Source organism: Drosophila innubila, assembly GCF_004354385.1.
Source record: "Drosophila innubila isolate TH190305 chromosome 3L unlocalized genomic scaffold, UK_Dinn_1.0 0_D_3L, whole genome shotgun sequence".
Lineage (NCBI taxonomy): Eukaryota > Metazoa > Arthropoda > Insecta > Diptera > Drosophilidae > Drosophila > Drosophila innubila.
The window spans coordinates 2879176-2902716 of record NW_022995376.1 but is presented as its reverse complement, the minus strand read 5'-3'; the positions used below and the strand labels follow the sequence as shown (position 1 = coordinate 2902716).

Sequence of the window (23541 nt, the reverse complement as noted above, 5' to 3'; positions counted from 1 at the left end):
CAGTTTTATTAAGCCATTTTCGATTTAATTTGCTGCCTTCAATTAATTAATTTACTTAAAAAAGTGTCAATAACATTTTTATTTTGCAACTATTTAAATTAGTAACATTAATCAGTTTACATTAAAAAATAAAACTCAATTTTAGTAAATTAAAGTAATTTAATTTTCTTATTTAATATAAACAAATATAATAAACCATTAAAGTGGACAACTTTGATTATAATTGATTAACTAAACGAATTAAATTAAATACTACATATTAATTCGTATGTCCAAATGTATTATTAACAATTGAATTTAACTAGTTATTAAATATAACTTTCCCTGTAACAATTTTTCATTTATTTAATTAAGGCTTAACTATTTAATTATTACCTAAAAATTAATGCATCAAATGCAAGTAAAATTCTTGTAAAAAGTATATTAAAATCAAACTAAGTAGAACTACAACAATTAAGAAACGAAAACCTTAAAATTAAATATTTATAAATATGTTAGTGGCTGTTTGAGAAGGAATTAGATTAGGCTTAAAGTTGATGACACTCACCTTGATAGGAATCCTGTTGTGCCTCCAAAAGTTGCAGTTGTTGTTGTTGTTGTTGATGGTGTTGTTGTTCGTGTTCGTGTTCATAGCACTCGTTGCATGCCTCAATTTGACGCACACGTGAGCGAGTGCGTGTGGCAGCATTGTTCGCATTTCCATTCATCAGCTGCGGATTTGACTGCCCTGGCAATGGCATCCCTGGTTCCAGTACACGTCCGCCATAATAGGTTACTGTAGAGCCGCATTCGCGTATTTTGGCCAAGACATCCTGTGGAAGGGGGGAAAAGGGAAGTGGGGCAAATGGTCAAGTTAATGTTCTGTCATGAAAAGTCCTTAATGGGACATAAAGCCGCTTCTGCTTTTTGTACACTGACAAAAACAATTATTATAGAAAAATTGTTCGTTCGTAGTTTTCAATAATTCAAAAATATTTCCCTATTTTGATTTGAATCTTATTTTTTCCAATCATAAATATGAAAAAAAAAACAATTAAATTAAAATCTAAAACATTCTCATTCATCCGTTTAATTTGTTTCTGGCTTTCTTTTTTTGAAACTCAAAATTTTTTTTTTTTTTTTGCAATTTCTGTTAAAAGTTTAAAATTTATCTGAACTAAGACCACTTATATTTGTTGTTTTATACAAATTATTTAAAGTTTTCTCGTAAAAAAAAAAAAAAAAATTGAGTCAAATATTGATTTTTTCTTTTTTTTTTTTTTTTTTTTTTTGAAAGCTCCGATTTGTCTCTCTGTGTACTTACATTGCTGACATAATAGGATTCGCACATGTCCGTTTCCACATCATCGTCATCATCATCATCATCGTCGTCATCGTTATCCTCATGTTGATGCCCATCATGATGATGATTATTATTAATACCCTGCTCCTGTTGTATCTCAAGTTTGGCCTGCTCATAGATCTGACGATAGCGTGAGTCACCTGCTCCTCCTACTTCACCTGCTCCTACCACACACCAGGTGCGTCGACTGGCCAATTTGGCTCTGGCCTTGGCATTGGCCGCATTGCTATTGTGTCTTCTGACCACGTCCAGCACATGGACACCTTTGCAAGCCATCACTGGCGTCTCCTTGGACATGGTTTCGGCTTGTTGGTGACACTCGCCACAGGGCGAGGATAAATCACCGCTGGAAATGCCACTCGATAGACTGGCATTATCCCAGTGCTTCACCTTGTGCTCCTCCAGCAATTCCATGCCCTTGGGCTGCTCCTCCGTTGCAGTGGATGCATTCGAGTTGCCACCATAGCTCGTATCGATAGTCAGATAACGATAACCACGTGCTCTCCTCGACTTGGGACTCAGTTGGCAGGCGGAGCCACCGAATTTCTGCTGGGATTGCACCAGAATTCCCTGTCCAGGAGTGGGCAACACATGCTGCTCGAAAAAGCGACGCACATTGCGCACCGTATCCGGATCGGGCAACTCATCCTCGTACAGTTCCCGATTCACTCTGACGGGTTGATAGAAGAAATGACGCTTGGCTGCAGCTCCTCCACCTCCTCCAATCTGACGTTGTCTGGGTTTTTTGTTGGCAGTTGTATTTGTGACCTGTTGCTTGACAGTCTTAGGAGCAGTCACTGTAGAAGCCGCAACTCCTCCGACTCCCATTCCCATTCCCACTGTTAGTGGTCGCTCAATCTTTGTCCTCACCGGCTCCACAATTACCACATTGTTGTTGCTCAGCAGCTCTTGGAAACTGTAATCCTGCGGATAGAAATGCATATTGACAAAAAGGAAATTAAGTATTAAAACATTGATCTTATAATCATTACAACTCATTGAATATCGTATTCTTTTTATACCCGTTGCTTAGAAAATAAGTAAAAGAGAGAAGACAACTCCGACCCCATAAGGTATATATTTTGAACAAAAGGATCTCAGGATCATTTCAAGATAATTCGGTTTTTATGGTAATTTACGTTATCTACTTATACTATCTCTTATTCCACTTAATCGCAGCAAGATCGGGCGATTAAAAGGGCAGTAATAGCTAACCAAAGCTATTAATAATTAAGGCAATACCAGCACCCAAAAGTATGCAGTAGTTTTTGTTAGATAATTTTTATAAAGTACTTTTATATATATTGAAATAAGTAACGGGCATTCTACGGTCGGGATCTCGACTATAGCCTTTCCGACTAGTCTTTAACTTAAAATTCTATCTAATATCGATATTAGCATATTCCTACCTGCAGATACTGTATAAGTCCATCGAATTGTGCCTCCTTCTTGTTCCTGGCTGTCATAATGTTGCTCCTGATGAGCTGCTGTGACTTGAGCACCTTGTAGCGTATATGATCAAACTGTGCCGCATCCTCATCATCGTCATCATCATCATTATCATCCTGTGCGGCACTCACAATTGTCGCCTTCTTGCAACCATCGCCAAGTTCCACAATCTCAATGGAAGGTGGCATAATGCTGCTAAAGTCATTGGAAATCTGTGCAGTTTTCTCAGTGACTTTATCACCCAATTGAAAGTGCAAACGGGAACTTGTTTCTTGCTGGGTTTCAGTGTCTTTCTTGCTGGGTTCATTGCCTGCCAGCTTGTTCCAATAACATTTGACGGCATCCACTTTTTGCAGATATTCGCTAGCTATTTCGCCAGCTGCATTGCTTACAGTGCTGGCCATGCTTTTAGAGCTGCTGCGTCTTCTTAGAGTACTACCACTGACATTGCTGTCCACCACATGCAGAATCTGTGGACGTGACATCTTCTGTCTGGCTGCAAATGAATCGCTGGCTAATACCTTAATGGGTCGCGCCTTGTAAATAGGTGCTCCGGTGCTGAGGACACGTCTCTCAGCCGGCTTGCCACTCGACGAGCTGCTGGAGCGACGCAGTGAGCGTTGGGAATGTGGAGGAGTTGTGGTTGTGGTTGCAGGACTGTAGTTGAAGTGTGTGATTGAGGTTGTGATTGGAGTGGGAGTGGGAGCGGGAGTGGGAGTGGCAGTCGGAGCCGAGTGTGTTGTTTCCTCCTGTATAGCCTCGGCTTGGATGATGTTGTTGTGTGCGTCGGTGACTATAATGCGAAAGGATTGCGGTGGCGTTTGATGTTGCTCCCTTGGATTTGAATGCTCCTGTCGGTCTTTTGACTGCTGCTGATTCCACAGCTGCTGCCTTGGCTTCTCCTCCTGTCTCCACAACTGCTCCTGATTCTTCAGTTGCTCTTCTTTTCTCAGCTGTTGCTCCCTTGACTTATCTTCCTGCCTTTGCTGTTGTTCCCTTGACTTCTGCTCTTTCCTCTGCTGCTGATTCTGCTCCCTCAGCTGCTCCTGGTTCCTCAGCTGCTGTTGTTCCCTTGAATTCTGCTCCTTCCAGAGATTTTTCTCCTCCTTCCTCAGCTGCTCCCTTGTCTTCTCCCTTAGCTGTTGCTCCTCCTTCCTTTGCTGTTCCTTACTCAACCACTCCTCTTCTTTTAACCTTTCCTCCTCTCTCAACCTCTCCTGCTCTCTCCACCGCTCTTCCTTCTTCCACTTTTGCTCCTCTCCCACTTGCTCCTCCTCCAGCTGCTCCTTTCGCTGTCTTATTTCCTGTGCACGTCTCTCAATTAACTTGCTAAAGTTGGCCACCTCAATGACAGTGGCTTCCTTGTTTTGTTCCGCCTGTGAAATTGACACGCACAGATTATTCTTATGCTCCTCCGCTTCCTCCTCTGCCTCTGTCAAAGGCGGTGGTGGTGGTGGCAGTGGTTCCTCTTCTTCCTCTTCCTCCTCTTCCTCCTCCTCTTGCCTTTGCGCTACCTCCACTTGACTGGGCGCTGGCAATGTCTCCAGCAGTGCTTCCTTTTGTTTTTCCTTTTCCTTCTCCCTTTCGACTTCCTCCAGTTGCCCAGTTTCCTTTTCCTGCCGCTCGCGTTCCTCGTACTCCTTTTGTCGCGCCTTTTGATGAGCTCGCCCAAAGCGCCGTATGGAGTCGTAGGTCTCTGCTCGGGTTACCACCTGGTCACCAGCTGGTTTCTGTCTTTGCTTTGTTTCCTTGCGTTGTTGTTGTCTCTGCAGATTGTAGGAAGTTCTCAGTTCCTTGTCAATGTTCTCGCAGACTTTGAGACTCACGCCAATGTTGACATCCGGCAAGCTATGATATTGATTCTCCACAAGATTCGATTTGTGGTTAATGCAGCTATCTGTCGCCTGACGCTTTAGTTCCGGTGTGGATGCAGTTGTTCCTCCTGCTCCTGCTCCTATTCCTGATTGTTGTTTTAGTTCCTGTTCCTGCTTCTGTTTGCGCTTCTCGACGACACTTAGGATACGTGGTTTGCTGCCACCTTCTATTTTCAGTATTTGCGTAAAGATCTGTGTCTCCTCCTTATGCCTGCTCTCCTCTTTCTTGTGCGGCTCATAGATTGTATCCTCTATGGAAATGTGCAGCAGACTGCGACTTTCTCCCTCTACGCTCTCCAGAAAGGAGTCGCAACTCTCGCCTATCAAGGTGCACTCGGAGCTGTCCTCGGAGGATAAATAAACCGAATCGTAGGCAATTAATTTATCCAGCTGTCCACGCTTCAAAGTGCCATCACTATCGGTTTCAGTGGACGTGGTCAGCTGGCTATGCTCTCGCTCCTTTACTCCTGCTTCTTGCTCTTCCTCTTGCTCCTCCTCGCTGCTTTCGAAGCGTGTGCGTGTTGTTGTTGTTGTCAGACTAATCAGCTCGTAACTCTCCTCCAGCTGCTCCCCCTGATAGATCTCTTCGATATGCGTTAAATCGTATTCCTGCTCCGACAATGAAGGACTATCCGTCTGATCATCCGAATTGCTGGTGGTTGTCTCGGGAAAAACACTGCTCTGACTATGCTCTGGACAGGATTCCACACCCAGATCAATGTGGCGTTGTTGGTAACGCTGTTGCTGCTGCTGCTGTCTACGGGATTGATAGATCCTCGGTCTTTCACTCAACAACGTCACCGCCTGTTCCAGCGCCTCGAATTCGAGGGAGGAAGGCTGCAATTGCTCCACGTGATGGGGATGGGGATGTGGTTGCTGATGTGGTTGCTGATGCAGCGAGTTCTTAAAATAGTCCGAATTGAGGCTCTCCAAGTCGCTTTTGTCGTTGTGCCACGGATGCAGTTGCTCACTCAAGCCCAATCCCAAGGCCAAGGCATCCAAGCGCTTTAAATTATCATAGTAGACATCAAAATCACGTGAATCGCGTTGTTGTCGCTGTCGATGTTGCTGTTGTTGTTGTGGATGTTGCTGTTGTGGTTGTTGCTGTTGCTGCTGCTGTTGCTGCTGCTTCAGCAACTGTTGCTGCTGATGCGAATCGCAAGTTGTTGCACCGCTCGTGTTGCTTTGTGCGTCTTCTGTTCCCTCCTCACTTTGTTGCTCACTTTGTGGCTGTTTGTGCTGCAGTCTAAGCGGAGAAGAAGACAAAGAGAGAGGCATAAAAAGGGGGTATTACGAGTATAATGTTGCTATTGTTTTGCATTTGTCGGTTTCTGATCAAACTCAAAGTATAGTCAAGTTTTATAACCTTGTTTATCAACTGCTTGACTGACTGACGCCACTGTAATTGCATTGACATTGACAGCAGTTCTATGCACGCAATTCAAGTGATTTGTCAGTCAATCAAAACGGCAGCTCAGTCAGTCAATCAAGAGAAATATAGTCATTTTTCAAAAATTTCAAACTGTCATAACTTTGCCAAATCTGAACCGATTTCCATGCGGAATATCATTTTGTTCATTATTTTGCCTGTAGATTGATTCTGCATCAAAATATTAATAGCTTAAAAAATTCGATTTTTTTTCCCTCACTGTCAATTTTTCTATACGACACTTGACACTTTTTCAAAAACTTCAAACAGTCATAACTTTGCCAAATCTGAACCGATTTCCATGCGGAATATCATTTTGTTCATTATTTTGCCTGTAGATTGATTCTGCATCAAAATATTTATAGCTAAAAAAAATCGATTTTTTTTCCCTCACTGTCAATTTTTTCTATACTAACCCCTTGACATTTTTTCAAAAACTTCAAGCAGTCATAACTTTGCCAAAACTGAACCGATTTTCAAGCGGAATGTCATTTTGTTCATTATTTTGCCTGTAGATTGATTCTGCATCAAAATATTAATACCTTAAAAAATTCGATTTTTTTCCCTCACTGTAAATTTTTTCTATACTAACCCCTTGACACTTTTTCAAAAACTTCAAACTTTCTTAACTTTGCCAAAACTGAACCGATTTTCATGCAAAATATCACTTTGATTTTTTTCGCTTCCGATTTCTATGCGGAATATCATTTTTATAATTTTTTGGCCTCTTAACTCGCTCTGCATCAAAATATTTTTCACTTGGAAAGCCTAGTCAGTCAGTCCGTCAGTCAGTCAATCAACGGAATTATGGACCCGCTAACAGTCGCAGATTTGAACTAAAACTTGGCTTAAAAAGATTTGTTTTAATAGTTGAAATTGCGAATAAAGTGTCTGTCAGTTTTTCAGCAGCTTGATAAACAAGTTAGTGAGTTTGTCAGTCAGTCAATCAAAGCAATAATGAAGCTGCTGACAGTCGGGGATGAAAACTAAAACTTGGCTTAAACAAATTTGCTTAAATACTCGTAGTTGAGTTTGTCTAACGGATGCTGGCAAGTCATGGCCCTTATCTAATCTTCCATTACGACACATTTAGCGTATCCAAAAACGCCCTAAGCTTTATGTTTCCAAACCTCGACCCTCAACCCTCGACCTTAAACCCTTTCTATTGCCAGCTCAGTTTACAGCTCACGTTGCACTTAGACGCAATGTTTGCTCAGTCACTTGACGCGACGATTTGTGGCAAATTAAACGACAGACGAGAGCGAGTAGAAGAAGGAGAAGCGGCAGCTCAGCTGTCATTGTCAGGACGTGGATTTATGTCCTGGGAGAGAGAGAGAGAGAGCCTGAAGCTAAAAGCTTTTGAATGCACCATAAATCAGAAAAGGATGCGCACAATGCAACACATGATGTGGCATTTAAACTAGTGTTCTTCCTCTTTCTACAGCTAAAATTAATGCCAAAAGTTTGTTGTTTTTAACACAATTAACACAATTTACAATTTAGTTATGCAATACTTTAAAAAAAAAAAACAACAAATAACACACATAAAACGCAATTTTGCGGTGGCATCAAATGTCAAACCACACAATGCCACAATGCGTGGCACAATAATTAACCAGACGAGTCACAATTGGCAAATCGGAAACCGACAAACCGATAAATCGACCACAACACACAAATTTCCCCCAACTGACAACCTGTTGACTGTGTTGAGCTGTAACAACTGCGAAACTGAGACGCTGTCAAACAAATTGACTTTGCCGATGTTAACGCGGCGTATGCGTGATATCTCTCTCGCTACACTAGACAACACAATAATGAAGTACAATAATTATAATGTGCAATTATTAATTATAATGTGCAATTATGATCAATAATTGTGTTCTCATGGCATCTAAATATTGTATTCTCAAAAAAGGTTCACTTCACATGTCCCAGTTAACTGGGAAAATATATATTTGACGATGAATTTGTCTTGGCAAAGCTTGAACAAAACGAATATAATTGAATTAGAGCTGCATAATAATTACTGAAAAATACTCTGCTATATTTTTGGTCGTCTAGCGTATTCTGTCTGAGAAGTATTTAATTATTTTTACACTGCAGCTGACATTAATATTTATCTCAATTTAGCCTTTCAATTTACTGTATTTTTTTTTTTTTTTTTTTATTTGTTGAATTTATTGTATTTTAAGACCTATTTAATTTAAAAATTTAACTTAATTTTAAATGCATTTCTGTTATGATTTGTGCCTAGCCTAAAACGATTTTTTGGCCTATTAATTATAGCATTTTAGCTAACCTTGTTGTCTAGTGTATTTTTGGCAATTGTTTAATACCATTTTCGCATAGTATTTCAGGCATAATAATTACGACAATTACCAACTTTATAGCCAAGTTGATTTGTATCTATTTTCCATGCGATTAACCTTGTTGTCTAGTGTATATTTGATGGCGGGCAAGTGATTCACTTACCGTGGCGATTCACGGAAAAAACCGCGATTAACTAGCCGGGCACGCGGTATTAACTGCGATCGTCGTCGACTGCTATTTGCGGATCCAATTTGCAGATCGCTAAACGTCTCCTCACGTATCACCGCCAAACTGCGCGATCTTCTCAAGCTGCACGATTCGCTGCCAAAGTCCAAATAAGTTGCGGTTACGGTTGCCTCAACTGTTGCTGCTTTTTCTGCTGCTGTTGTTGTTGCGGTGTTTGTGGTGGTTGTTGTTGTTGTTGCTACAGCAGTTGTGGTTGCTGTTGTTGTTGTTGCTGCTGTTGTGGTGGCTACTGTTGCCGTTGTGACAGTGGTTGAGGGTGGTTGTGGTGTTGTTGCTGGCTCGTAGCTGTTGTCATTAACTGAAAGCAATTCAATGATTATTAAATACTCGTTTTAAACATAAAAATGTGTAAAAAGGGTTATAATGGTTGTATGTAATAGACAGAACAGATAAGTATATACAGTATGTCAGTTAACTATTTTGACATACAATAAAATTTACATAAAGTATTTTAATTTTCATACTCTTTTTTTAGCCTTTCACTATTTGATTTATAAATGATGTATGTTGTTTATTTGTTGAATTAAGGTCTACTTTTCATACTTAATTTTTAAACCAACCAACAAGTTTGATGACAGCTTAAAGTTGACATTAAGCCTGCGAAACCCAAACCGTAGGAGCTATGAAGTTGAATTTTTGACACAACATTAATTTTTTTACTCTTTTTTTAGCCTTTCACTGTTTGATTTATAAATGATGTATGTTGTTTATTTGTTGAATTAAGGTCTACTTTTCTTACTTAATTTTTAAACCAACCACCAAGTTTGCTGACAGCTTAAATTTGACATTAAGCCTGCAAAACCCAAACCGTAGGAGCTAGGAAGTTGAATTTTTGACACAACATAGCTAAGACAAATTTTTCAAGCAATAGGTAGATTTTTTTTGCTGTCTATATAATAATACCACTAAAAGTATGTGTGCTAGAGTATCTAGTTGTCTGCCCCCCAATTTTTTTGTCTCACTTCAGTGCGTCCAGTTGAAGGTCTAAGACTCTAGACTGTAGACTGTAGACTTTAACTCACCCGCGTAATTGTCGAGCTGTTCAAGCGGCGCTTCCGCATCGAAATGCCAATAGAACTCGGCAATGTCCAAGGCGTTCTCCTCCCGCTCCAACTGTGTGTAGTCCAAGGAACGAGCGTTCCTCAGCTGACCGTGTCCAGTTCCCGGTGCAATTCCAGCTGCTGCGATTCCCACACGACACTGCGTCCAATGTGGCTGAGCGTGTGGTGTCAACGGCGCTTGTGGATGATGCTCATGATGGTGCTGATGCTGATGATGCTGATGCTGATGGTGGTGGTGGTGCAGCTGCAGCTGCAGTTGCCTGTGCCTGTGATCTATGCCACCTCCAGCTGCGCCATGGCAGCTGGTGGCCAAATCGAGATGCGACACGGATTTGTGGGTGTGTCGCCAGCCGGCGGCTCGCAGCTGTGGACAGCGTGGATCGTGTGTGGTTTTCTGGTGGTGTGTGTGCTGGTGCTGCTGGTAAAGATTACCGTTCGTATCCTCCAGACGCACTCGATCCACGTAGTTATGCTGGTAACTGTAGCTGTCCTTGCCGCTGTGCGAATATAAAGAAATTAAATGGTGTTATTTAAAGATATCCATTTATTTACAATTCCGAAATAGTCTTTTTCTTTATTAAAAGAACTTTATATATATTTTTATATATATTTATATTTGCATATACACTTAAAATTCCTTGCCACACAAATTGGCTAATTTATGTAGTTTTTGAAACAATTTTTCGGAGTTTTCATAAAATTGAAGCTGATTTAAAAACACTTTAATTAAATTTGATTGAATTTTATTTAAATTAAATAAAATTTAATTGAAATGGTTATAATATTTTGGGAAGATTTTAATAACCTATTTCCACGACAGCACATTTGGCTCATTCGACGCCATTTTCATCATTTGGCCCAAATGTGGACTTCATTTCAGTACAAAATCCGAATGATCATTTTGGCTTATTCATAATGAATAAGCCGATTTTTTGTCATTCGACCCGGTGAATTTCAGTATTTTTTGTATCGAGCACGCGATGTTTATCTATAAACTCGTAAAAAAAAGCAATTATTACCTTAACCAGCTGTTTTCATCAATAAAATCGGTAGGCATTAAATTTGCGCCAATTATAATATCATAATAAATTATAAAATGTTGTTATTGTCTGCTTTTTATAATTTGTGCACAGAAGCCGAACAGCTGCTTTGCTTTAAGTGTCTTAACAGTTTCACATTTGGTCGTGGAAAGCCAAATATGAGGCACATTCAAATGTGAGCAAATGTGGCAAATGTGAGTGGTCGCGGAAATAGCCTATAACAACACTTTTGAATAAGATTTATTATTGAAATAAAATCTCATTGATAATTTCTTTAATTGACTTCTTATATTAATATATCTCTTTAATTTTGCCTTTAAAGAAAAGTTGTTAATAAATTTGCTAAGCTGACTTTGACTTTGTTACTTTTCTTCTGCTCTGCATCTCTCCTTCTGTTAATTTCTTCCCCTCTGCTTTATTTGTGTACTACCTAAACTTCCTTTTCAGCTGCTGCTGTGTTCTCGAAAACTCTTACGCTTGTTTTTCGTCACGTTTTCAGCTTACGTAGCTGACCACTAAGTGAATTAAGCCTAAATGTCTGGTACGATAATCGTAAATTGCACTCATTCATTTGTACTCTACTTAAATACACACACTCGCACACACAGATGCACACACATGCGAAGTAAGAAACGAATCAACAGTCGAATCAGAAGCAAAAGGTAGAAACACGAGCTGAAACACTTTGCTCATCGAAGCATTAAAGCCAAGCAATTGCTTATTGCCTTTACTTAAGCTACAAGTATTTTCCGCTTTTCCTTTACTTCTTCCCCTCCTTTATTTTTGTAGCTTTCTTTCAAGTTAAAAGCTTGTACCTCGAAGCCGTCGCCGGTTAAATGAAGCGTGGGAGCTCCGACAGCTTTGGGGGAAACCATTGCGACAATTGCTACGTTGGAATTCCCATTGTTAGAGGGGGGGAAATGGAGAAGTGTAGGTAAAAGCTAAAACCATTTGCTGCAGGTGAATTACATGATTGATGGCCATAACATAGATTGATTGGCTGCGGAAATTAAAAAGCTGTTCATGAAAAGAAAACATATATTTGCTGTCAGAAATACTTGTATACTATTTGTTAACATTTTTCTTTGTTTTTTTGTGGGAATTTCGTAAGAAAACTTGATGAGCTGATAATTATTAGTAGGTACAGTAGGGAGCATCGATTTTTTTTGATAAAACTGCTAACCCATATTTGAAATCTACGGTCAATCTTAAGATGTCTTCACCAAGAAATTATAGTTCTAAAATCAATTCCTAGTCCCCGTTTTTAAATTTGAAAAATGTTGTGTTTTTAGTCTAAAATTATGTTTTAAGGACAAATAGTCCTTTGATTCTAAGATAATTCTTTATAATATTAAGAGTGCTGATCCTGACTAAAGTTTTGATACCAATCTTGTCAGGATCGAACTAAAAACACTAAAGATTTGCTAATAATAGCTTGATAACAATTTCGAAAAATACATTTTTCAACTCTAAAAAAGGGGACTAGGTATTGATTTTAGAACTATGGTTTTTTAGTGAAATTATCTTAGAATTGACAGCAGATTACGAATTTGGGTTAACCTTTTTTAATTTTTTTTTTGGTCATACAAATCAATGCACCCTAATGAACAGATATTTAACTCAAAAACATCAGCATTAGTTAAGCTTATAGGCACAACAGTAGCCAGTTATATACTTAAGTCTAAGGTGGAATAAAAGATTATCAAATTTATTTTAATTTCCAGCTCGTTTTGATATTACAATAATTATCATAAAGTTTTTTAAACTTGCATTAAAAGAGTGTTTTAAGTGCTTAATCAACTGAATTTTCCAGCTGTCTAGCTGAGTGAAAACTATAACAAAATGACTCCCATTACAGTTAACACTTGCAATTTCTAAATCAATGCTTCTAAAACTAAACCCTTGTAAGTTCTGCACTCCAACTCGTTAACATAAAAGCGAACTTAAATGAAATGGGAACAGACAATCAACTTTCAAAGCTCTGCCAACCAATTTAATCAGCATTATTTGCAGTACTTTTAGTGAGATATTTAAAATAAATACTTGACGCTTATGCAACATTTGGCACGTTGCAAAAGTCGTATATGTTAATTGCCAGGCCCACAATGTTTAGTAGTTGCCCTGACCTTAATGCCACAACTGGAAAATAGAGAGAAGCAGGAGTAGAAGATGAAAATATTTAGCAGTAGCGGAAAATGGGAAGCTGCTGCTTCCATTACAATTGCAAATGTTGCCATCTAAAGTGTCTAACTATGCTGGCGAATGTGTAAAGGAAGGCAAATGCGAATCGCCAGGATTCTGGCGCGACATCCTGGCGGCAACTGCTGTTGCCTGTCTGGGGCAACCTTTGCTGTTGCTGCTGTTGCTGTTGCCTTTGTTGCAAGTGCAACTGCTGTCCTTGTTTTATGCTCGACTCTTAGAAATTTACGAGTCTTGTTGCTTGGTACAAAATGGATGTTGCCGACGCCTGTCTAAGCTGCACCCAAATTGCGGCATGCAACACAATGCTGACGTTGACCTGCCATATGGAGATTTTACAAGGTTGCTCCAAAATTCACTTTCGTATTTATTCTACGGAAATATGCTTACTTTAGCATGCAAATAACTCATGTTCTTAAAAATTGCCACATATTTCACTTTTTACTTATTTTACTTTATTTTACTGACAAATAAACTTAAAAAACTTAACTTACATATATACAACTTAGTTTTAAACTTCACTTTCGTATTTATTTCATAGAAATATTAATTTTGCAGAAAACCAAAAAAAAAATATATACATATTAATGAATAGGAAAATTTCAGACTCAATTCTTTTTGAAATTGTTAAATATTATTATAAAAAATTAATTCAATTTCTTTTTTTTTATTTGTATTATTAAAAGCTAAAGTAATATTTGATTAAACATAATTTAATCTGCATAAAATTTTTATAATTTCTTTACGTATCTTTAATTTTTTAATATAAATTATAATTAAGAATTAAATTTGATGGCAATATTTCAATATTTATATTAAATGCAAAAATATGATATAGTTTATGCAATGAATTTTTCATCTAATTCACTTCACACTTCTTTTTGAAATTGTTAAATATTATTATAGAAAATTAATTAAATTTCTTATTTTTTATTTGTATTAATAATATTTAAAGTAATATTTGATTGAATATAATTTAATCTGCATACCATTTTTATAACATCTTTTTATATCTTTAATTTTTTAATATAAATTATCATTAAGAATTTAATTTGATGGCAATATTTAAATATTTGTTCATATTTAAAGCAAAAATTCAATAAAATTAATGCAATGAGTTCTTCATATATTTCACTTTTAAGAATTTGTTTTCTGGCCTAAACTTTTGCGTGTGTCTCTCTAATTACTGGGCATTAGTTTAAGCCCATTTGGCTTTGTCAACTCACACATGTTGGCTTCGAGTTGCGGGTCAAGAGGTTAAAGCTTAGGTTAATTGTCAATGTCTACATTTTTAGCAACATTTTTGTCGCGTTTTCTTTTGCAATTCAATTAAAAGTTAATTAGCTCACGACTGTCATTAGCGTTGCCAAATTCCCGCTCTGCCACCTTTAGGCGTGTGGCAAACCCATTTTTTCTCAGCTGTCTCTGCGTGTTTTAATTTGAGCTTATCTGGGTAAAATGATCTTTTGTCATTTTTACAAGCAAAGAAAATAAGTTCTGAAGTACTTAATCATTATGTTATGTCTCGTGTTAACTTCAACTTTTCTCCAACTTTTCAAACTGCCATAATGAAAACATTTGCTAAATGAAAGTCTTGACTTTTGATGGACATGTACTTTTGTTTGTTAACTTTTTAATGTGAATATTTATTAAAAATCATTAGACTAACAAAGAAGTACTAGGAAAGAGTATCTACCAGTCTCTCATTGCTGTCAAGAGCAGTCTTTATACTTATTTTTTATGATATTATTTTTTTATATATATATTTGCTTGCGGCTTTTGGTTTTAATTACTTTTTAATACATTTGAATGTAGAAATACAACTGTATATATATATATTTTTAATATCTTATTTATATGCTGACTTATATTGTCTATGTAAAGAAGTGCTAATTAGTTTATTTATTTATTGTTAACGCTTTTTTGTCGTTTTACGACTGCTGCTGTCAGCATTTCAAATTTAAGCGCAATTTATATTTAGTCTAAAGTCACGTGTTGGCATTTAGCGGCATTTTAAATGTGTTTTAGCTTATTTACATGTGCAGCGTATAAACTTGTCGCGTCTATAAAAAACACATTTCTAGAGTTTTTTATGCGAATGCCAATTTAGTCTATCAACAAAAAACAAACAAGAAAAAATTATAAATTCTTAGCATGCAGCATATTAAATAGTAGTTGCAATTTGAAACTGGAATTTAATTTAAATAAATAAATTAGCTTTTTTTCGTTTTTATTGCAAAATATTTAAAGAATTTTTTAAATTAAAATTATTTTTCAATTAAAATTAAATACTACCAACTATATAAAATGAAATGTTTTCACTTAAATAATTTTTACTTGAAACGCATTTCAATAAAAAAAATTAATTAATTCCCAAACACTCTGTAAGTGTATAAAAAGAAGCTGAATTAAAGTTTATGTTGTTGAAAATATTTAAAATAAAAACGACGGCTAATTAAACTGTTATAATTAATGCTTTGGAAAAAAAAGAATTAAAAATTAAAAAGCTGCCAAAACCAATAAAGAAAAAGAAATCAAGTGTAAAAGCTGCCACAGAACAAGTTCAAAAGCTGCTACGACTACAATATACCCTGTACTCAGTTAAAAATTCACTAATATTATTAACGCTTTTCTGTTGCATAAATAAACATAAAGTTTATATACTCTCTCAAAAAAAAAAGATTTAAAACGCGTATTTTATGCCATTCCACATTGGTTTTTTCTGAACAACGGCGCCAATTGCTCATTAAAGAGCAACTAATTTAATTATATGCAACAACAATCAAAAGCAACAAACACAAATACAATGTAGACAACAGAATATGAAGATTATGGCGAAAAAGTGGATTATTTCATGGCAATGATGGAAATGAAAATGGGAAACTCGCATGACAGCTTCAAATTAATTAACACAGAAAACTATTGGGCGAGTTAAAACAATAAGCAACAGCTAACAATTTACATGAGGAGCAACAAAAAAAAAAAAAATAATAAACGAAGCATAAACTCGCAAAAAAATAAAACCGTAAAAAGTATAGAAAAACTATAGTTGAAAATAAAAATTTGCAATGGGGCTTTTCACACAGCATATTTTATAATTGCACAAACTAGAATAAATAGAATAAATATTACAGAAAACTAGAAAAAAAAAAAGCGCACACAACTTCAGAGCAATCAGAGCAGATAGACATTGAAGAGCTTCTCCCTCCATGGTACTCCTCCTTGTTACCAAGAAACAAATGAATAGCCAAACAGGCAGCTGCCAAAAAAAAAAAAAATAACCTGATGACAGCACCGCAGGCAACAAACAACAACAACAAACAACAACAAAAACAAAGACGACGACAACACGCGACACTTGCAATGACATTTTCGAAAATTTGGCAATTTCCACAATGATTCCATCGATGTGGCAATAACAACAATAAACTGAATAAATCGAGTGTGGAGAGAGCGGGTACTCGTACTCATAATACGAATACGACAACGACAACGGTCACTAACAAATGCTGAATCAATAATATTGCAAATAAAACATATATATCGTATATAGTTTGTCTTCTTTGCCACAAATTGCTTTTGCGAATGTCGTTAAAATCAGCATTGCAGCTGTCAATAATGATGAAAAATTATCTTGCAGTATTCTCAAGAAAAGCGACTCGTAAAAGAAATTCCAAGTGAGCACAGAAGCACCAGGAAAATAGACTATAATAAATGTCAACTTTTAAATCCATTTGCTAAAATATAAAAAATATAATATCACAGCTTTTCGATTTATGAAAAGTGTGAAAATGAATATATGATTTTGACAAGTGTATAAATAATCTGATTTAACTAATATATTATGAAAGAAAATCTCTTATTTATTATTTTTTATGTCGGAAAAAAATGATATATTCTACAATCATGTATATTATAATCAAACTTAGTATCGATTTAAAACTGGGAAAAAATCCCAACATAAATTATACTAAGTACCGCAAAAATATCCCTAACATAAGATGGAAATGAGAAAATAAATCTTCAAAAATTACAATGATTGCAAAATAACAAATCTTAAATACCATTTAATAATGGTGTTTTTATTTTACATTAATTAAAATATTTATTAAAAAAATGAAGATAAAGATAATAATAATATGAATGATATTTTTTGCATTGATAAAATAAATACATAAATTTTTCTGGAAAAGTTATCTGATAACATTTTGCAGCCAACTATTGTACTTTTGCTAAAAGACCATCAATATTTTGGCCAATCCCTCAAGCTGTAATTAATGGCCCATGAGATATTATGGCTAATGCAGCTGAGCAATTACCTGGCCTATTGTGAGTCAATTCTTAAGGTTGCTGTCGTTAATGGTAATGAAAATGGGCGCATTAATTCACTCATTGAATGCGGCAGACGACGGGCGGGAAGAAAGGGGAAAGTTGAAAGGCGGCGCTCATTAATGATGCTGTGCCTTTTGTTTACTCCAAACGCAAATATTGACAAATTGTGTGTGTGTGTGTATTTATCTTTGTCTTAGTTGCGTATCTTGTGGGTTGGCACACTTGAATACCGGCATACAATTGAACCCTGGCTTCACTATTTGCACACTTTTGGCTAAAACCGAAATAAAAAAACCACACTGCGGGTAAAAAGAGGGGCGGTGTGATGGCAGCTTTCTTTTGGCGCCAACTTTTTGCACAGTTTGTTGATTTTTGTGTTTAGGGCTTAAAAAAAGGCTTTTATTGTGCATGAAACCAGTGTTGGTAGTTTGGCTTTTTTTAAGTGCTAGATCTAGCTTTATAAATCGTTTTTGAATTAAAAAAAAAAAATAATAATAGAGAGAAAATTTGCTTATTATTAATATTATGATTTTTTTTATCAAACTTAATAATTCAAAGGTTTTTTTTTTAGCAAATTTATTAAATTTTTATTTGTAGTATGTATATTTAAACCCATTGCTCAGGGTCTATCTTTGTTGCTAAATTCAAGCAGATTTTATTGTCGTTCCAACTAATTTATTTTTATTCTCGTTTCTGAAGAATATTAAAAAATATTTTCGCTCGTTTTTTTTAGCAAATTTATTTAATTTAATTTTTATTTTGGTGTATTTATCAAACTAAATAATTTAATGGTTTTTTTTTTAAACAAAATTATTAAATTAGGTATATAGTATATAGTATATAGCACATAGTATATAATATATAGTATATATAAGTATAAGAACTATATTTTTAATAATTATATCATTAATTATTTGTTGGTACATTCATGCATAGTTCTTTTGCTAAGCATATTTGTTTGTCATTCTAAATTTTTATGGTTTATTTTTTTTTTTTTTTTAATTTTTTTATTATTTTTATGTATTACATTTTAATTTATAATGGTATTTATTATTTTTCTGTTATATTTAGTATAATTTTTTGCATTTCTAATTGTTTTATTGCATCTGACTTACAATATAAACAAAAAACAACAACACGCTTAGAATGATATGTTTGCTCTCTCTAGCGCGCTCTTTCTCTTTCTCCCTCTCACTTTTCACTCTCTCTCACTTTGTGCACTTGCTTCGCGCTCTTTGTTGTTTGTGTTGTGCGCGCGCTTGCGTCTCGCGATCGACTGAAGAGTCGTCTGCAAGCTTCGCGCTCCGCTGCCGACGCCGACGCGACTGCGACTGCGACTGCGCAGCAGCAGCGACAGCGACGCCGTTGACTTGTGTTTCACTGCCAAACGTTCCCATGCCGCTGCCCCCTTCTCTTTTCCACCTGCAGCGCTTGGTTTAAGGTTAACAAAATTACATGCCACAGTTGCCACAGCAACAACAACAACAATGAGGCAATTTTTATGATTTTTTGTTTAGCTACAAATTTCACAAGTTTTACAATTGTTTCTCTTTTTTTTTCTTTTAGATTTTTAATGCAATTTTTGAACTTTAGCGCGACATTTTATTTTGTTGTGTACTTTTGTTTATTATTTTCTTAATTAAGTTTCTTGAGTTGTTTAATTGAGTTTCGCTCGGCCGGCAAAAAAGTAAAAGTTATTTAGAGGCTCAGTTAAACAAGTTGCTAAATTTGTGTCATTAAAATGCGCTTAACGCATTTTCAGAATTGGCAACATGTGTTGCCAAAAACACTCTAAATAAATCTGCACCCCTTTCCCTTCCTCTGCCTCATTTTCCACACGTTCGGTGAATTGTTTTTTCTCAAGGTTGCCCTTTGAATTTCCCCTTTTCTCCCAAGATGAATACACTGGCTTTAGGGTCACTTTTGAGTTTTCAATCTTATACCTATAACTGTGTTTATTGTCCACTTTCCCCCACAAAGTTCTTATACTTTTACTGCATACAAAATTTGTATGACAAATGTCAATAAAGGCTGGTTTTTTAGTTTAAGGAAAAATCAAGTATGGAAATGGAACCTTTTCCAAAAATTTTGTTCTTATTAAAAAATAAATAAAATCATGCTGATATTTATAAATTTTCTTAAATTTGGCAATAATAAAAGTTATTTTTGAGAATTTTACAATAACAAATACCCATTTAATAGTTGAATAAAAACATTGACATTTATTGGGTTATTCTGCTTGATATTAAACCCAGCAAATATCCAATTTATATATATATAAATTTAATATAATATTCATAATATTCTTAACAATATTTGCATTGCTTTCGATAATATTATAAAAAAGGAGAACAAAAATGTGGCTTGATTTTTTCTAAAACAAACTTTTTCCAATAAAATAACTTATAATATAGGCATGAAATATATCAACAGATTTCTCTCTCTCTCTCTCTCTCTCTCTCTCTCTCTCTCTCTCTCTCTCTCGCTCTTTCTTTATCTCTCTCTCTCTTTATTTTGATACTCAATTACTTCTATTTGCTCAAACTTTCAACTTTCGCACCACTGTAAAGCGGCTGTGAAAATTACGCGAAAATCAAATAAAATTAAAATAAAGTTAAAAAAAGTTGGCATTGCCAATCGTTTGGTTTATTGTTGGTCAAAAAGCAGGGAATGAACTCAGTTGAACTGTGAGTACAGCAAACACGTAAATTGAACTCTTGACTTGTTGCTGCCTTTATTATTGTTATTGTTGTTGTTATTATTATTGTGTTGCTGGTTTGTTTGCCTATTTCGTCATCAGGCAAACGTCACCTAGTTAACTTCTCTCAGTGTGTGTGTGTGTGTGTGTGTCTGTGCGGTAACAAAAGCAACGGAAGTGCGTTACATACATACGTACATATGTACGTTTATGCCGGAAGTGAGTGAGTTACTCATAATATAAAAAAAAACAATAAAAAAAATAAAAGCTACTTGCAACACTTGGCACTCTATGCTGCTTTGTGGCACCTCAACTAACACACACACTTACTCACACACACACACTCACTTTGTGTCGCCGGTTGAAAAGAGTTTTGGGATGCAGTGAAGCGCGAATACGTCGAAATGACGTAAAAGCCTCCAAGCCAAAGTCCCCTCCCTGCCTTCCTTCTCTTTCCCTCTTCAATCCCTTCTAAACAGTGGTCACTATTTAGACTGAAATTCGTGCACTCAGAGAAAAATGCTGTTCAACAATGATCTATTTTTTAAACATGTTGTTAGACAATAAAAGGTGTCTGCCTTTCAATAATAATTTTATTACGAATTTAATTAATCTAAATATATGTAATTTTAAATAAATTAAATACGAATCTAATTATTCTAAATATATGTAATTTTAAATTAAAAAATTCGACGAATTTAAATTAAGTAATAAATGAAATAAATTTCATATTAAACATTAAAATCCAATACACTTAAACTTTTTAAAATTTTACATTTAAACATTTTTTAAATATTTTTTCTTGTTGCATAAAATTATTGTAATAAAAAAATGTATAGACTAAAAACAAATTCGTGTAGACTATAAAACTGTATTAAACATAAAACTCCAACACATTTTAAAAATTTATACATTTTTAAATAATTTTTGTTGTTGTTAAAAATATTGTAATCAAAATATGTATAGACTTAAAACAAAATAAAAGGTAATAAATTAAAGAAATTTTATATTAAACATAAAACTCCAACACATTTTAAAAAGTTATACATTTTAACATTTTTAAATATTTTTTCTTGTTGTATAAAATTATTGTAGTCAAAAAATGTATAGACTAAAAACAAAATCGTGTAGACTGTAAACTTATAAAGTACAGCCTTAAATTTTCAATGATTCAATAACTAATAATTTTAAATTTAAAGTGCAAATTTTTTAGCTTAAACACTTCTCTTCATATTTCTTGTCTATTTAAATGTCATATGGCAAAATTAAATATGACTTAAATTTCTTTTGTTTACTATGCGTTATTTCTCTGCGTGTAGAGAAAACTAGCGAAAATTAGCTAGAAAATGTTGTGACGTGTGACGACGCGACGCATGGAAATTGCATGCCAAACATTTCAGACATTTTGGGTTCACATTTCACTTTGAGGTCCAGATTCTATTTGGCGGTTCTGTGGCTCTTTTGTTTCGCTGTTTATTCTCCATTCTCTCTGCTCAGTGTGCGTGACCAATGAAATGATTATTTTTCTGTTCTTTTTGCTGCCCTTTTCGTGAACCTTTTCAAGCTTGCTTTTTTTTGTAGAAATACAGAAAATGCGATTAAAATGTGTCATAAATTAAGTGAACCGCGAACCTTTTTGCAATTATTCTTTGGTCCGACATGAAGTTGGATGTCATCAGCTTAAGAGGCTGTCAGGCTAAATGATATATATATATATTTTTTTTTTTGGCTAGCAACATTAAGGATTAAGGCAAAAGAAAAATCTAAAAAGCCAGCGGAATATCGATTGAATTTTTAATAAATAACTGCAGTACTTTCTATAAATGTGTAAACTTTTCTAGTTAAATTTCTTTACTTTTGACCAAATAATACGAGTTGAAATGTCTGAAAAACTAGGTTTGAATTGTGGCAATTGCACGTAGTTCAGAAATTAATATGAATTGTACACAGGACACACTTGGGACACGGATTTGATGCTTCAACTTAAAACTCTCTCTTTTCGTTGAGCTTCGTTTGGTTTCCTTCCTTCGCATGAAATTCGTCCCAAGTGACGTTTAAAATACGTGCGAGAATGTGTTGCAATAACAACAACAACAACAACAAACAGTTGCAGTCATCTTAAGAGTAGGGTATGCACGACTATTTGTAATTAAGGTAATCCAACATATTGATAAAAAGCAGAGACTCTACACAGTTTTAATATAAAACTAGTCGGAAAGGCTATAGTCGAGATCCCGACCATAAAATACCCGTTACTTACTTTAATATACGTAAAATTACTTTCAAGAAAATACTTGTTTTCATCTGAAAACTTAAATAATAACTGCCGTTCTACTTGTCCGATCTTGATGCGATTCAGTAGGATAATAGATTATTCTAATAGATAACGTTCATTACCACAAAATACATATTATCTTAAAAAACTGTGGGTGTGCTGGTTTTTCGCGATTTGCCTGGGCAAAGCGGGACGTGGCTTCAATTTGAAACAAACTTGATCTGCGTGGGGTATATAGAAATCTGTGTGCCAAATTTGGTTATTATATCTATTATAGTCTCTGAGATCCTTTTGTTCATACAGACAGGCAGACAGACAGACAGACAGACAGACAGACAGACAGACAGACAGACAGACAGACAGACAGACAGACAGACAGACAGACAGACAGACAGACAGACAGACAGACAGACAGACGGACGGACAGACGCACATGGCTATATCGACTCGGCTGTTGATGCAGATCAAGAATATATATACTTTATAGGGTCGGAGATGCCTCCTTCTCACTGTTACATACATTATAACGAACACAATATACCCTTTTACTTATTTTTTAAGTAACGGGTATAATTATTGCTTGAATTGTTATCAAGAAATCATCTACTAATTATTCTACTTATTAACAATAATAATAATTATGCTTAAAATTGTATTTAAAAAACCTATTATACAGGAGTGTTTCAAAAATGCAAGACAATCAAAACTGCATAGTTTTTTGGCTGGTTTGCGGTTGGCTGAACATTTTAAAATAATTTATATTTTAAGTTTTTGGTATAAAACAAAATATGATTCCTGAATAGCAATCGAAATTTAGTTTTTATTTAATATATCTTAAAAATATTTATTATTTTTAATATGCTACATTCAAAATTTTAATTTTTAGAATGTTCTCATTAATTCAGCAATTTTTCGGGATTGACTTGTTTAAACTTTAAACTCTTTTTTGCGATTCGTTGAATAAAAGTTTATTATATTGGCTATTGACGACTCTGCTGTTAATTTTGTATTTAGAGAGTATATTTAGTTAGCGCATGTTTAACTGCTGCATACTTTCAGGCGCTGCATTGAGGCGTCAGTTCAACTGTGATTTGCTTGTGTGTATTTGATGTGAGTGCAGTTTAGTTGGTCATTCCATTTGCGTGTCGTTTTTATACATATCGTTCTGCTGCTTTTTTTATTAGAAAAGCTTTGCAAATGTCTCGGTGTGCATATTTAAAATGCAAGCAGCCGGAAAGTAATGCTCTAACGACTCAAATGTTGCACCAATTTTCATCTGACGA

The 23541-nt window shown here is 35.3% G+C and overlaps 2 protein-coding genes across 3 annotated transcripts in view; one reads left to right on the top strand and one right to left on the bottom strand.

Moving 5' to 3' along the window:
• Positions 1-23541, top strand: part of LOC117789033 (calcium uniporter protein, mitochondrial) — a 66676-nt gene that overhangs the window by 20196 nt on the left and 22939 nt on the right. The gene's annotated exons all lie outside the window — the stretch shown is intronic.
• Positions 1-23541, bottom strand: part of LOC117786603 (protein javelin) — a 33803-nt gene that overhangs the window by 1780 nt on the left and 8482 nt on the right. Inside the window, exons 2-7 of the mRNA XM_034624940.1 lie at positions 9676-10211; positions 8570-8951; positions 4057-5911; positions 2752-3621; positions 1304-2266; positions 548-812 (exon numbers count right to left, since the gene is read on the bottom strand). Of these exons, the coding sequence (XP_034480831.1) occupies positions 548-812; positions 1304-2266; positions 2752-3621; positions 4057-5911; positions 8570-8951; positions 9676-10211 (4871 nt within the window). The remainder of the gene's footprint in view (positions 1-547; positions 813-1303; positions 2267-2751; positions 3622-4056; positions 5912-8569; positions 8952-9675; positions 10212-23541) is intronic.